At 39.2% G+C, this 14,754-nt stretch overlaps 1 protein-coding gene across 4 annotated transcripts in view; it reads right to left on the reverse strand.

Moving 5' to 3' along the window:
- Positions 1-14,754, reverse strand: part of LOC114872437 (nephrin-like) — a 203,046-nt gene that overhangs the window by 7,293 nt on the left and 180,999 nt on the right. For 2 of the 4 annotated variants that reach the window (XM_029179624.2, XM_029179622.2), the window contains exons 4-16: positions 11,105-11,293; positions 5,809-5,988; positions 5,278-5,568; positions 4,895-5,194; positions 4,462-4,598; positions 4,202-4,355; positions 3,698-4,000; positions 3,230-3,505; positions 2,843-3,133; positions 2,572-2,750; positions 2,042-2,462; positions 782-940; positions 279-406 (exon numbers count right to left, since the gene is read on the reverse strand). In XM_029179624.2, coding sequence (XP_029035457.1) covers positions 279-406; positions 782-940; positions 2,042-2,462; positions 2,572-2,750; positions 2,843-3,133; positions 3,230-3,505; positions 3,698-4,000; positions 4,202-4,355; positions 4,462-4,598; positions 4,895-5,194; positions 5,278-5,568; positions 5,809-5,988; positions 11,105-11,293 — 3,008 coding nt within the window. Of the gene's footprint in view, positions 1-229; positions 407-781; positions 941-995; positions 1,149-2,041; positions 2,463-2,571; positions 2,751-2,842; positions 3,134-3,229; positions 3,506-3,697; positions 4,001-4,201; positions 4,356-4,461; positions 4,599-4,894; positions 5,195-5,277; positions 5,569-5,808; positions 5,989-11,104; positions 11,294-14,754 lie in introns of all 4 variants that reach the window. The other 2 variants (XM_029179623.2, XM_029179625.2) reach the window with 2 other exon arrangements.

The raw sequence follows: 14,754 nt of genomic DNA on the forward strand, positions 1-14,754 counted from the left end.
GGGTATTGCAAAAGATGAAGTAAGTTATTGATGAATAATAAGAATAAAGTGCTACTGATCAAGCTCCAGAGGGATTCGTATATCGAAAATGAAAAATAAAGGAAGTAGAACAAGTGAGACAATAGTCTAACCACGAGACTTTGATATAGGAAGTAAAAGTAACAAAAGCAAAGGGAATCTAAACGGAAGTAGAATGAAACAGAAATGTGTTAATAGAACTCAAACCTACCCTCCGGCATTTACTTGTTACTAAGAACATACTGACTGATCGCACTGACCACGTAATCATTAGTGTCGAAGTTAACGTCGCTCTTCTCATCCGAAACTGAACTTAATTCACCGGTCATGGTGTCTCCATTGACGGTCGACGGTGCGTACATATCCGCTGTCTGCGATTTGTTTATTCCTGCGCAAAAAAATCAAAGGGATGCAATGAAAAAATGCAGTACCATTGGGATATGTTTTCTTCTTTAATTCTTGGACGGTAGATCGATGAGATAGCTATAATTGAAATTTAATTCCTCGCTATCATTTTGTAAATATCTGAAAGCTAAAGGGTTTAATTTTAGTCGGAGCCTGATTTCCGAAACTTTTCACCCGGCATCACCGTTCAAGAGTTAACATTTATCAAAGAGTAGGAAATAAATAATGCTTAATAGAATAAAATATTTGTTACATCCAAGCTGTTAACAATTTTCTTCGATATTTGATCATATATTTTTTACTCTTGGGTAAAGTAAAGCCTATGGTCTTGGAAAAAGAATTCCTTGAATTAACTTACTAGATTTATTTCGTTTTCTCATAATGTACCACAACACGACGACCAAGATATTAATGATAAAAAAGATGAGGGATGTTGCTGCAAACGTATAGATATAATTCATTGTAAAATCCCCCTTTTCCAAGAGAACGTCCGGCTGGTTCTCAGCGTTATTCGGTCCTGCAGGATAAATCAGAAAAAAAAAGAATATATATGATTGAATGATTATATTTACCGGAACGTTGAGCCTTCTTTTTCGATTTTAAGGTAGCAAAGACTATGGGCGCAGCAATGAGTAGGCATACAGAGGCGGAAACAGTGATGATAATGACGATGATGTAGGAAGAATTAATCTCGCTGGATGTCACGTCGGTAGGTGGTGCCTCCCCTGTAAGCCAACGCCCCATCACCGATTTGTTATTCATGCAATGGTACTCTACATTGTTAGTTACAATTAGCACGATTTATTAATTATTATCAACACGTTCATTGCGACACACTTTTTAAACAAATAATTTTATTTCACTCAGAACCGTCGAATGTAGGTCAATAATAAGAGCGGTTAATCAAAGGGGTGGCATTTTGATTGATTATCGATTATATGTGTAATTATGTTTTCATGTTTATATATGTATAATGTATCTGGCCTGTACTCATTTAGACTAGTGTTTACTTTTTTAATTAATTCGACTTTAGGTGAGAGGGTAATTTTCTCCACAAAGGTGACCGTTTTAATAAAATAGACACCGCGATTCTATGATTTAAGCGTAATATTCGTACAGTGTCAATGTAATGTGGGATGCGGATGTTTAGTATGAAACATATCTGGCTCAACGTGTACGCTTGATCCTTTTAAATTGGTAAATTAATTAAATTCCTGTAATATTTATAGAAGCAATTATACATATAAGCCAGAGATATTTCAGAAATATTACTAAAGATTAAATGATACCTACAGTATCATGAATCTATCATAAACATTCTACATGCTGACGATTAATATTAAAATCAAATTAGCCATAATTAATATTCAAATCAACAACCAAATATCCCCTGACTGTTAAATAACTTTCAACGATTATCTAATTTAAAAAAAAAAACAATATTTTTCAAGTGGTTAGTCAACTAGTACCATTGTTGGAATAACGGTACACATCGCTATTATTCATTCGTGTTAGCAGCAAAACTAAATGGCGACTGATACTATCTAGCTGAAAAGCAATCACTACGAGCACACAGAATCGTTAATGAACTCTGAACAAAGGATTTCGAAGAACTTACGTAACGTTTGGACTTTGACAATGTCGGGTAGGAAACCACTGTCTCCTTTCTCGTTAATGGCTTTCACACTGAACACATAGTAAGTCCCTAGTGACAGCCCTGTTATCGTGGTTTTATATACTCCCGGTGACACATCCACGTAGTGATACCGATCCTCGTAGTCGAGGGCTTCTCTCCATCGTATTTGATAAGATGTCGGTAAGCCTCCGTCGAATCCTCTTTTCCACATTAGAGTGACGGAATCGTGAGTGACATTATAAACCTCGAGATCGGTCGGTTTGTCCGGTGGCGACGTCACGTCCAAATATATGGTATCAGTCGATTGGCCCATTTTATTCGATGCACGACACTCGTATTCGCCGTAATCGTGCGACGTCACACGGAAAATGGTCAATGACGATTCAGAAATTAATTCGCTCAGCTGTAATAACGATTAGAAAATTATACATACGTACTTATGGAGTAAGTACGAAATTATGGAGCGAGAGTTTATTCTATAAATCGAGAAAAGGTTTGATGGGAACGCTTACATCGGTATGCGTAATGCCATATTTGTGCTCGGTGACGTTTGGTAACAAAGTTTTCCCATCGAAGGTCCAAGTAAATCGAGGCAAAGGTGAACCGCGTGCTTTGCAAAATAGTTGCACGTTTATACCCTTGTTAGCAGCTGCTCTCCTGGTTAACGGTGTATTCATCATTTGCGGTTTAACTATAATGTAATAATACATTTTAATGAATAGAACGTGACGGTGTGTATGAGGGTAGTGGTGGTCCATATTGATTTAACAAGCACATACGTACAATTGGTTACGAATAGAATTGGCTCGGAGGTAATGTTACCGATCCCATTGTTAACTTTGCACTGATATTCTCCGACGTCTTCTTGATCAGGGTTTTCGATGTGTAGATAGGAAGTTTTGTTGATAAAAGAGGTGGAATATCGCCCGGAGAGCTCCGAGTTCGAACCAACTTTCTGCCATGTGACGTACTCGTCTCCTATGGGGCTACCGTCCACTTCGCAGAACAATTTCGCCTCGATTCCTGGAGGATATACTATCCCCGAAGCCGAGGTACGTTTAATTTTCGCCGCGTCTGAAAGATGAACGATATACGCTTTATAAAGTTCAATTGTTTGGATAGAAGGAATTATTATTCTCTTATTTTTGCAGCGGTATTTCTTGTATTTACATTGAACAGTTAAATTCAGTTGATAAAACGTCGTTCCCTCCTCGTTAATCGCTTCACAGATATAAGTTCCAGCATCATGGCGGTCCAGTTTGGTAATGTTTAACGTAGAACCACGAACGGATATCCTTCTATTGTTGCTGACCAATGGTAAACCATCTCTGGTCCACGTGTACTTAATATCATTAGGATTTCCCATAGCGGAGACAGAGATCACGAATGGTTCACCTTCCATTCCAATTAATTCGTAAGGTACTATCGGGAAGAATATCGGCTTGTCTGCAAATGGAATATTTAAGAAATCTATTGAAAAACTTTCAACTTAACATTGGCGCTAGGTTTGAAAATTTTATTTCCAGCTAGACTTCGGGGATGAGAGGAGGAAAAGGTATGAAATATTTATTGAAGAACGTCCATTGGATGTTTCATAGATCCCACTGAGCAATTGTCGATGCTCGTATGTATACTCACACAACACGTCGAGGGTGGTGGCGTCGTGAATTGACCTCTCCATTTGATTGTTTCTCGCCTGACACGTGTACACTTCCCCGTTCATTTCTTCCGTCACATCCAACGCTAGTTCGACGAACGACAGAAATCCACCGTGTAAGCCGGGTTTAGTGCCGTTTTTGGTTCCCTGTACGGGGATGCCACCCTTCCACCATGACATCTCTGCCGCTGGATTACTGCTGCTCGATTCGCAAATAATACGACCCTCTTGGCCCGCGTGTAGATTCTGTGGCTCACGAGTGATCTTCACTTTTTCTGGTGGAACTGAAGCAGAAAAAGTTGGAATAAATTATCCGAATTTCAATGGGTAAATTCAATGGCTCGAACATTCGACGACGACGAAAAAGTCAATCGTGACCTAGATTTCAAACGAACCACTCTAAATCATACATCGAACGATCAAGGATTAATTTAGCAGAAAAACTGAGAAAAGAGTATCAACGTAGTCGTTTCGTTGGATCTTACAGTTCACTTTTAGAACGAGGACTTTGCGCAGAGGAATTTGGGTGGCCGAGTTTGCTGCCTCGCATCTTATGCGAGCGTTATTGTCGGAAGCGTTTACGAGTATCGTCAGCTCGCTGGAAACCGCATGGTCTCGGGTCCTGGTGGTTCCTGGTACCTGGAACAGAAAATGTGCGGTTAAAAAGATTGTAAATATTTAAGGAAAGCAACGAGGGCTGCAATAAAGGAAAATGAAAAAGAATATCGAGTAATTATTTAATGACCTTTTTATCATTCTTGTACCAACTCAAGGTAGCAAGTGGATTGCCAGACACGGCTGTACACATCAACCTCAGCACAGTACCAGCATCGATAGTCGTCCCTTCCTCGTATCCAGTGATGGTCAATTTCGATGGTGGATCTGAACAGCAAAGATCATAATGAAAAGAAAAGGCTTCATATATCAAGCGGAACAAAGAGCTCTTTTACACGATGTTCGAGATTAAATCAGGATTAATTTCTCCGGGAATTCACGTTACACGTTCAGATCGAAATTCATAGATCCCGGTTAAACTGATAAGATACGAGGTAAACGTTGCAGCAAAGTCTAAGCTTGCCTCCGGATTAGTATCATATTAATCCCGGTCTAAGTCCAGATTGTGCTGGGATTACGTTTACATTGCATTCATTCACCCAATTGCCTGCTGGTGTACTCACAAATCACGGTTATGGTGTGCGTTCTGACGACGTTCTCCGTCAGCTTGACGTTCGAGGCGGCGCATATCACCACAATACTGCGACTGGTGCGGCTTATGTTGAACGTTACGTTGGACGTTGTGATCCATCCCCCTTGAGGGGCTGGTTCCGTTCTCGAAGCGTTGCTTTCGAAATTGTGACCGTCCACGGTCCATTTTATATCCGCCGCTGGATTCGAGTTCTCTGTCGCGCAAGTGATCACCACCTGCTCGTCTGCTTTTGCTTCGGTCGGACCTGTGATGATCACTCCGGACGGGGCAACTGGAAATGGTCATAATTTGCCCGATTAATTATTTCTTACGTTACCTGTAGGAAAATTTTTCAAGAAAACTGGCGATACTTACATAAGACGGTTAAATCTACGTGCACCTTCATGGGTTCGACGCTCATGATGTTCGACACTTCACACCTGTACCGAGCTTTATTGTCCTCCGCTTTGGCGATGATGGACAACACGTTCTCCGAGAACGTTCTCTCGTCACGAGACCTGGTGGACACCTTCTCGTCGTTTCTGTACCAGACGATTTGCGCAGGCGGATTTCCGCCACGGGAACGGCAAGTTAACTCTAACTGTTGTCCGCGTTTGACCGTCTCCCCTTCCGTGTATCCCTCGATGTACGGCATACCAGGTGGGTCTGGAAATTATTCAATCATGCAAGTCCGACTTTGGAGGATGGAAAACGCTCGGATCTCTGTTCTTTTGGTAATGGAAAAAGTTTCTTAATAAAAGTTTGCCGGCGATGGAACGAGAAACAGGAGGCGGTAAATTAATACGTAACCATCGAGATGAATGACTCTGTGACGAATGTTCCCTTTATAATTTCGCGAATGTTTTATTGTCCATTATTCGAGACACGTCGAAATGGTGTACTCACAGAAAACGGAGAGCTTGATAGTGGCCCTCAAAGGCATGTCGATAGGTATCGCAGGATGATTTGCCTCGCAGGTGTAATCCATGTCGTTGTCATCCGCGGTAGGTATGATGGTAATGGAACCATGGGTGTCGTATTTCAGCAATTCCTTCTTGTTTTCACCCACTTTTTGCACTTCTTTGTCTGGAAGGAAAGCAAAACCGGGTATGTTGATTATGTTTCTCTTCAACGTTAATTAACAATAAATGAATTTTAAACACTTTTAGTTTCGATTTCATTTTCTATTACGATAATGGTATCCACAGATTTTTAATGACTTGAAAAATTCTTTTTCTTCCTTCGACGACACTTTATTCTAAGGAAATTCGACGCCGATGACACGGTGGCATTTCACCGATATTTATTCACCTCTTGGCTCTCGATCATCGCGAATAAAGCGTTTCCAGAGGCTCTATCGCTAGATACTGTTTAAATCATCGCTGAACGAGACCGGACAGGCTTTTACCTCCAAGTAACGATCGCTCTTCCTTTTCAGAAATCGCGACTTCCGTAACGATGTCGCTTACCAACACTATTAACACCTTCGTTACAAGCTTGAATGCGAAAAGCTTTCAGTACGAGGTGAGTTTAAGTTACACGCTTTACGTGGTAAAAATGTGAGACGGATAAGCAGAATATTATGGGACATCCGGTGCGAGAACCTAATGGAAAGTCTTTGAAAAAAATTCTCTTAATTCCAATAATTTGCGTTGAATCAAACGTACGACATAAGCATTTGCTTTTTCAAACTGTTTTCTCTGTCGAAACAAAGGATTAAGTTTAACCTCGAATCCCGTTAATCTTCCGTTTTTCCGCCGCATTTTCTATCAGAATTTATCGTGGATTTGCAGCGTAAACGCGCGAACCGTTGAAACGCAGCACGTAATCTGAAATTTAATTAACACGGTGTGAATTTCGGTAATACGAGTTCGTTACACGTGGCTCGATGTTACACGCCGGAAAATGGTTACACATAAAGTTCAAGCGCTTCGTCGTTCCGTTTATGAAAACTAATTATTCAAACAATGAGGTAAATTAACTGATCTTTTTTTTGGAGACGATCGGGCTTGTAACAGGGGACGCAAAGTTTTCGAACAGAATAAGGGGAAAGTATTAAATTGTATCGAATGGAAGAGATACGAGAAGGATGCAATCAAGGAAAAGCATGTATTGACTTAGAAAACGATGAGTTTCGGAATTCCTGACGCGACTGAACGTGTGCAAACGACAGAGGAAACTTGCACGTGTACAGCTAGAAGGAAACTACTTAGACTTAGTTGTAAACTAGTCGTAAACCACCGAAATTTTGCCTCCAAGTGTGAAATCCGATTGAGGGACGAGCATGCACGAGCGCCGCTCGAAACTCCCGTTTAAAGCATTCAACGCGAACGTCGATTTCGTTGCAACTATTCCATTGGATTTTAAACAATTTCAATACATCGAATGTCAACCATTTGTGCTACGATCATTTTGAACAATTTCGTAGCTATGCATTAATTAATTGTCATCAGCAGAAGTCAAGCTTAACAGATCAAGATTTAGAATTAGACTTAAGTTGAGACTTAAATTTAGAATTTTCAAGTTTTTGTAATGTAAAACGAGAAATGTGAAAAATGAGCTTGTTCTAGCGCTAAATAAAATGAAATAACAGCAAACGTAATTTCTTTCTTATTACGTATTCAAAGCGCATACGTTTCCTCGCCGAAAAATTCTGAAATAATTTTTCATGAATTTTCCATTTGTCGCGATCAGAATACACGAAACAAATCTATCTCGCGTTCTCCATTTCATATTCATGTTGATTTTTAATTTTTCAAGAAATTCCAATTTCCCATTCCCAGGATTTTCATTCGCGCCAGCTAATTTTCCTCTGCTGAAAATTATTTTCCATTTCGACAGGTGGAGATAACTTTTACTACCTACACGTAACACGGTATTTTTTAAATTTAATTTCTAGCGTAAATAAATTAATCCGACGGTCTTATACTACGAGGAAATGTTTGTTGAGTCGTTGCGTCCATTGCTTTTCTTTTTGTTCTTTACGCGACTGTACTTTTCTTACATTATTCAGTGTCCCTTTGTTGGATTTTAACGCGATAACGAGCTTTTGATACCCCTTGTGACTACTTGTAAACTGAATCAGAAAATGCTGCGTTATAATAAGTTCAGAGGCGTTTAGTTTATTCAGTACACAGAATGTTTCTCTTACAGATCGTCAAGGTTCTTTAACCATTGCGAGAACATCAACCTCAATTATTTACAAATTTGATGAAATAATAAAAATTTAATTCGACAGTGTCAAGTTTGCTTAAAAATAAAAAAAAGCTGTAATTTATTTCAAAAATAGAATATATAAATTGTAGAAGTAATTACAATTAATATCCCTTTCAACATAGGGAGGTTACTTTTATCAGCGAGGCAAGGGTAGGCGAATTACGAAGGAAAAATCTTCACGCAAACCTGTACGGCCATAGATAAAACTTTCAAGCCGTTGGAACAGCTACTGTACAAACCATAGTTACGACCCTAGGGATCATGAAACGTTAACTATGTTGGAACGTTACGAAAAGAAGAATATATGGGGCGAGCATAGAAGTAGTGGGCCACATTGTTGGAAAGGATATAATGGAGCAACTAAGACACTCTATTAAGTTATTCTCTAGTGTGCTTTCAAAAAACACTACGCAGAAGAATAGCGGCCCAGTTTAAATATTAAACTCGGTCGGGAGAAATGGTTTCAACCAGCCATTCGGATATAAACTGCTGACGTTAACCTTCCTGCTAACATTACAGATCATTTCATCTATGAATATTTATTTATTTCAGTCGATTATACACTAATTTAAAAATTTAGAAATTTAGAATTTTAGAATTTTAGAATTTTAGAATTTTAGAATTTTAGAATTTTGGAATTTTAGAAATTTAGAATTTTAGAATTTTAGAATTTTAGAATTTTGGAATCTTAGAATTGGCGAATCTAATTACGCCAATATTAATCAACGTTCATAATACAGATTAATTTTTATAGTATTAATTTCACCATACTATAGGTCTCATTTCCAACCCTTTCAATGCATTCTCATTTAAAAGTTGACGAACCTTGACAAGGGGTTGTTTTTGTTATTTCTTTCTACCTCAACGAACACTCGAGTATTTGTATCGTCGATAGGTCAGCCTGAAATATCGTCGAACATTCATGGTATCAATATTTTATTCCATCCATCGTCAGCATGGATTGTAAACAGATCTGTCTGGTTGATTAAATCGCAACAAGGGGCGCGGCTGGTTGGATTTAAATAAAGATAACGAGCTCGGCCGTGTCGCGACCGTTCTGTTTCATATTCATTAATTATTTCATAGAAATGGCGGAGAGAAGAGGAAGCATCCGTAGAAACACAGGGAGCGAGTCTTTGCTCGTCGAACCATTATGGCCTCTTTTTCCATCGCCGTTTCTGCCTATTACTTCTGCTCCCGCAGCACTCATCTTTTATAGCGTTTCCCTCTTTTCCTTTCGATGTTTTCCTTTATCCGGAGGCGTGTGTTCGCCACGGGATCGATATAACGACTGGCAGAAGCGATTTCACTTCTGAAAATTGCTCCTTGTCTGTGCGCGAACGAACGAATTGAGAAGCTGCCTCTGCCTGTTCCTTTTTCCATTCGATTCGAATTGTTGTTCCTGCCAGAACGGCGTCGGCGTCGGCGTCGGGACGCGGACGTCTACGTCTGCGGCTTTAATTGTCAGTAAAAATGGATTAAGGAGAATTAGGTTCGGGTAAGTTTCGACGAACGGAATCCACTTTCGAAGCGGCGTCTTTCTGCTTGATCGATTGCACTGAATTTCAACTTCGGTTTTACTCAAGGAATTCCCCTTTCGAACGTAGAATAGGAAACACCGGTTGGAAATATTTGCCAAGTTGAAAGCACTAAATTCGCTATTAGATTTGCCAAGAAATTCAAATAAGGAAGAAACTGATCATTCGTTTGAAGGGTGGTTATTTTGATCGATAATTGTTCATTCAAGAATTTTAATAAATCATCTTTTGTATATTGATGGTGATTGTTGAAAGCTGAATTTATCGATTAATAACAATTTTGAAAATTGCATTTATAGGTCGACGAACGACTTTATGATATTAGAACTGTGATTAATGAATATTGCTGGCGAAATTCGTACCACTTACTAGCTAATGAATAATATTATAATGGTATAACATATAATTGATGAATGAAGCTTTTTGAAACGAAACCATTTAGCGGTTTCCAGCTAACGATATTTAAAGTTTATGAGTAAAGCGTCTGAGTAATTAAAAGCGAAGCTCAATTACTCCGAATATTCCACAATCGGGATTTACTAAAAATTTCTTGAATAATTTATACGATATATAGCATTTTAGCGTTGAAAATCGGTTTTATGTGATATCTACCGTTCAAATTAAGTGAATCTCGAAATATTAAATGTTTGGCACAAAAGTATTGTTAAATACCATTTGTGGTACATTAATTTGAAGCTTAAAATTTCATTAAAATGACTATAGCAACGATTTATCGATTGACTATTGAATATCTCAATAACAGTTCGTTAATTATAATTAAGTATGGCTCAATCGAAAACTGTTTACTTAATGAAGATTCCCGCAAACGAGTCCAATTTGTTATCTCGAACGAAGCAATAAAGGGGTGTGTTTTTTTTAACGGGAACGACGCTTTAAAACCCTCTGCTACATTTGACTAATGAGAAGGACGAGAAGAAGAAGAAGAAGAAGGGTCCTCTAGGGTCCTCTGAACGAAAATAAAATTTACCCTGTGATCGAGTAAACAAAGATTAATCATAGCTCGAGGAACGTGTGCAAGAGGGAGACTTAATTTCGACAAGAAAACTCGTTCGTCTCGGACGACAGCTTTCTGTTAATTAGTTTCATTCGATTTGTCTTCTGAAATTCAAAAGTTTGTAAAATTCCTTCGAAAAATTTTGCAAAATTCAGATATTGAACGATAGAGACACCCTTTTGTTTGAAATAAATCTCATCGAAATCTTTGATACATGAATTAATTTTTTGTTAATACCATTCATGAACTAAGCCTCGAGCGCAACTTATGCAGATAGGTGTTTAAGATAACAGGCGCCTGTTTTAAGATAAAAAAAAAAGGGAGGCTTCGTGGTCGTCGATTCTTATGGTGAAGATAAGAACTTCGAGCTTCGGTAGAAAGATTTTATCGATTTTACGGGCGAAACACAAAGGTGAGCTTTGAATTTACTTACCACCCTCTATGGAGATCGGTGTGATCGAAGTGTCACCCCCTTTGATCTGCACGTTCCCACGATACCATACGATGGTTGCAGCAGGTTTCGCTGATCGAACCACGCATTCTACACGACGAGATTCACCCACCTTTACTTCGATCTTGTCCTTGTTCGGATAATTACTAATCTCCACTTTTTGAGGACGTGCTGCAACAAAAAGAAAATCAAATTTGTTAGTAAATTATTCACTATTTTCTAAATACTCTTATAACTTTCCAAAGGTTCGAAATACCATTCAATTTACAAGAATGCATTTTATCAATAACTCAGCTTTAATATACGATCGAACGGGGTATCTGTTTTTTCCTTTTCTTATCGTTCTGCATTATTAATATCTGCTCCAGATCCGTTAAACACGCCCAAGACTTCAGTTAACGGCTTTGAACGAGAGAAATTAGTTTCACTCCATTTCATTTTCCTTAACACTTTCTCGGGGAGAAAACGAGGATGAACCGTGTTCTAAATCGCGCTTCGAATCGAACGATGCGCCTCCTTTTTTCCATCCAGAGGAAGCGTCATTTATCCATCGGCCAGACATGTTTCAATGAAATTCAATCTACCCTTTCGTTTCTCGAATTTCGTCTGTTTTATTTCACCAGACCCCCCCGTCTGTTCTTCTCTTTTCATTTCTCTTCTCTACGTTTCATCCCCTTTCATGAAATGATTTTCTACTGCGCCAGTCAACGTGTTAATATTAATAGAAGAAATTCAAAATATCGTGTTTCAGCTCAAATGTTCCCCTATATTTTTCAAGTTCACCGGAATTCCATGGTCATTTCGATGACCAAATTTATCATCGCTTACCAGCAACCGAGGAAACTCCACCCTCTTCAGCCTCGAACAAACGAGCTTGTGCTTTTTCAGCGGTTCGTGCAAAATTTATCGCATTACAGTCCTAATTCCTGGACTGGAAGAGGGCTATTGATAACGGCTGGGTTCGGTCGCGAGGAAAACCGCGAGGAAAATAAAGATTCGCTTCGCGACTTTTTTTCCTCCCCTAATCCGTAACGCTTAAGACGACCTACAATTTCCAACGCAATAAAATAGGAAAGCAGACGGATGTTCTAACCTCCATTTTCGTTCCGCAAGGAAAAGAAAGGAAGCAAGGGGGAACGACGGGGGTTGTTCTTTCGCGCGGCAATTACACGGAAAGGTGAAGGTATTCAGCGAATAATAGACGCCATATTTCCCTTTACTGTCCACCGCGATAACAGCATTGCCAGACCGTGTTTTCCATTCTCTGTAGCCGGCTGCTTAAACGGCCGTTTCTTTTTCCACCCCCTAATTTCGCTTGCTCCCCTTTCTCGCGACCATCTTGTATTTCCGCCAGCTCCTTGCCTAACCACCTTCACTTTTCCCTTCTTTTTTTGCCTGCTGTACTTTGTTTCTCTAACGACTGTTATTTTCTGTCTTTGTATAGGGTGTGTTTGATTATATTCACTGGAGTAAAAAAAAATAAAAGAAAATTTGTTAGCTGTTATTTTTCTACATTTCCACAGCTTATCTTGCTATTTCGAAATGCAAACGTTCCGCATCGAATGATTATAGTCAGCTTTGGATGCGATAGGGTTAAAAGCTGATTACATCATTAATTCCCGTTCAGCCTGATGAGAAGATATGTTAACCCGTACGGTGTATCAAAATTCATCGCAAATTACCTATTATCGTGTGCTATTTGATTACGAGCTAACATTACGTCTGTTATTTCGCTTGGTGCATGGCCTGCATCGTTCGATTATGTGTTCCTCATTAGCAAATATTAATTTCCGTTTAATCGAGAAATTTCGTGCCACTGAAATTGAGTCTTCTAGTTACCTATGCAAGCTTTAAATATCCCATAAACAAATGCTTCATCATTTTCAAGGTCCAATATTTTTCGTTAACGAATTTCAAAATTATAAGCTTTATAAGCTCGTAAAGGGGGTAGTTTTATCATGCTTCATTGCATGGAACATAGTAGGAAATTCCTTGCCAGCAAACACCAATAGCTTAAATACAACATGGAAACTAATTACGTCGCATGAGATTCTTCATATTACATACTTTGAGAGTAAAACAGTTCGCTCGGGGCTGCAACAGTTGTTAACAGCTTATCTCGCTGTGTCCAAAAGGTGAAAGCCGCCCTTTGAGTTCGACGATAATTGCGGATAATTATGCATAATTCGACACGCAACAGCGAAACGTATGCAAATCATGTGATAATAAAACGCTTTGATGGAGAGTACCAGGCTACACGGAAACACAACCTCTCGGTAATTGTGTGTCTGTTAACTAGTGGATATAGTTTCGAAAGAAACGATTAATGAGAGGCTGGAAAATCGAGGCACAGAGGAATTACTCGACTTTATCAAAGAATTCTTTTAAAGATTACTTTAAGAAATATTTTGCTACATTTTAATCAAGTCTCTGATCCTCCCGCCATTCAAATCGTTACTTTTCAATTTTTCTACCATTGAATCCCAACGATTTTACGAGCTAATTAAAGCAAATGTACTGGAATATAGATCGTTGAAATTGTTTCGAACGTCTTCGTCTGAACGGGACAATTTCATCCAAAAACAAGCCTCCCTTTACAAGCAATTCAGTGCCATTTACTCGGATGACTCGTGCCGTATTTCTTTCACGGTGGATTACGAGAACCTTCGGAAAATCGAGGGGACAATATAACCGTGAAATTGTAGTACGCTTCGTTCACGTGACTCATTGTCCCTCGGAAAGCAAGAGGATTAAACGCGTAACATCTTTCGGAAAGAAAGATTCTGTGAGAAAAAAATAAAGGAGGCGAACGAGTTACTAGGTGAATAACGTTAGAAGATTTTAAAAAGAAGGTTATTTTTCTCGTTGGTCAACTGAGGGCATCGGTGATAAAGGATCTCTAAAAGAGACAAAGGACATTCATCATCAGCTATATTTCCAATGCGACGTTAACGTCGTCGCGTACAGAATAATGGAGATCATAACGATGGTTCCAGAGGGCTGGCTGGCTGGCTGGCTCGATTTATAGTTTCCATTCTAGCTTCGTGGCCACCGCGAATTATAATATTAATTGGCGCGACCCAGATTTCGATTCTCCGTCGTACCGTAGCCCGACTTGCGAAGGTTGACACTGCATGGCCGAGCATGTTTGCTCGAAACACACTCGAAACATCCACCTACTTCCTGATGAGATTCGCCGATGGTTTGTACTAGTGACGAAACCACTTTGCTTTGTCCCTTTACTCTCGTCTACCCTTTCTCTCCCTCTCGTCATGCATTATTAACGTCGTTTGTAGCGTTTCCGTATTTCACTTCGAGCTTAGAAATTTTGAGAATTTGGTCAGTTCCTTTTCCCCTTCCTAGGAATACGTCAAAAGTCTAACGTGATTTCATGATAGAAAAGTATTATTTCGGAATAGCACTTACGGTAGATCGATTCAAAGGGTAAATATTTCACAATAATTTTATGTTACGAATCTTTAATTTGATGCTCTACTTAATTTATAAAACGATCCTGTTTATCCACCAGCGAGGAGCAAGTTAAAATGAATAACAACAGTAAAGCGAAGAGGGTATAAACGCCTCTGTAGTGTGTCACGTTGAATGTCCAACCAAGCTCTCGGTTAATTATC

Source organism: Osmia bicornis, chromosome 11, assembly GCF_907164935.1.
Source record: "Osmia bicornis bicornis chromosome 11, iOsmBic2.1, whole genome shotgun sequence".
In the NCBI taxonomy this organism is placed as follows: domain Eukaryota; kingdom Metazoa; phylum Arthropoda; class Insecta; order Hymenoptera; family Megachilidae; genus Osmia; species Osmia bicornis.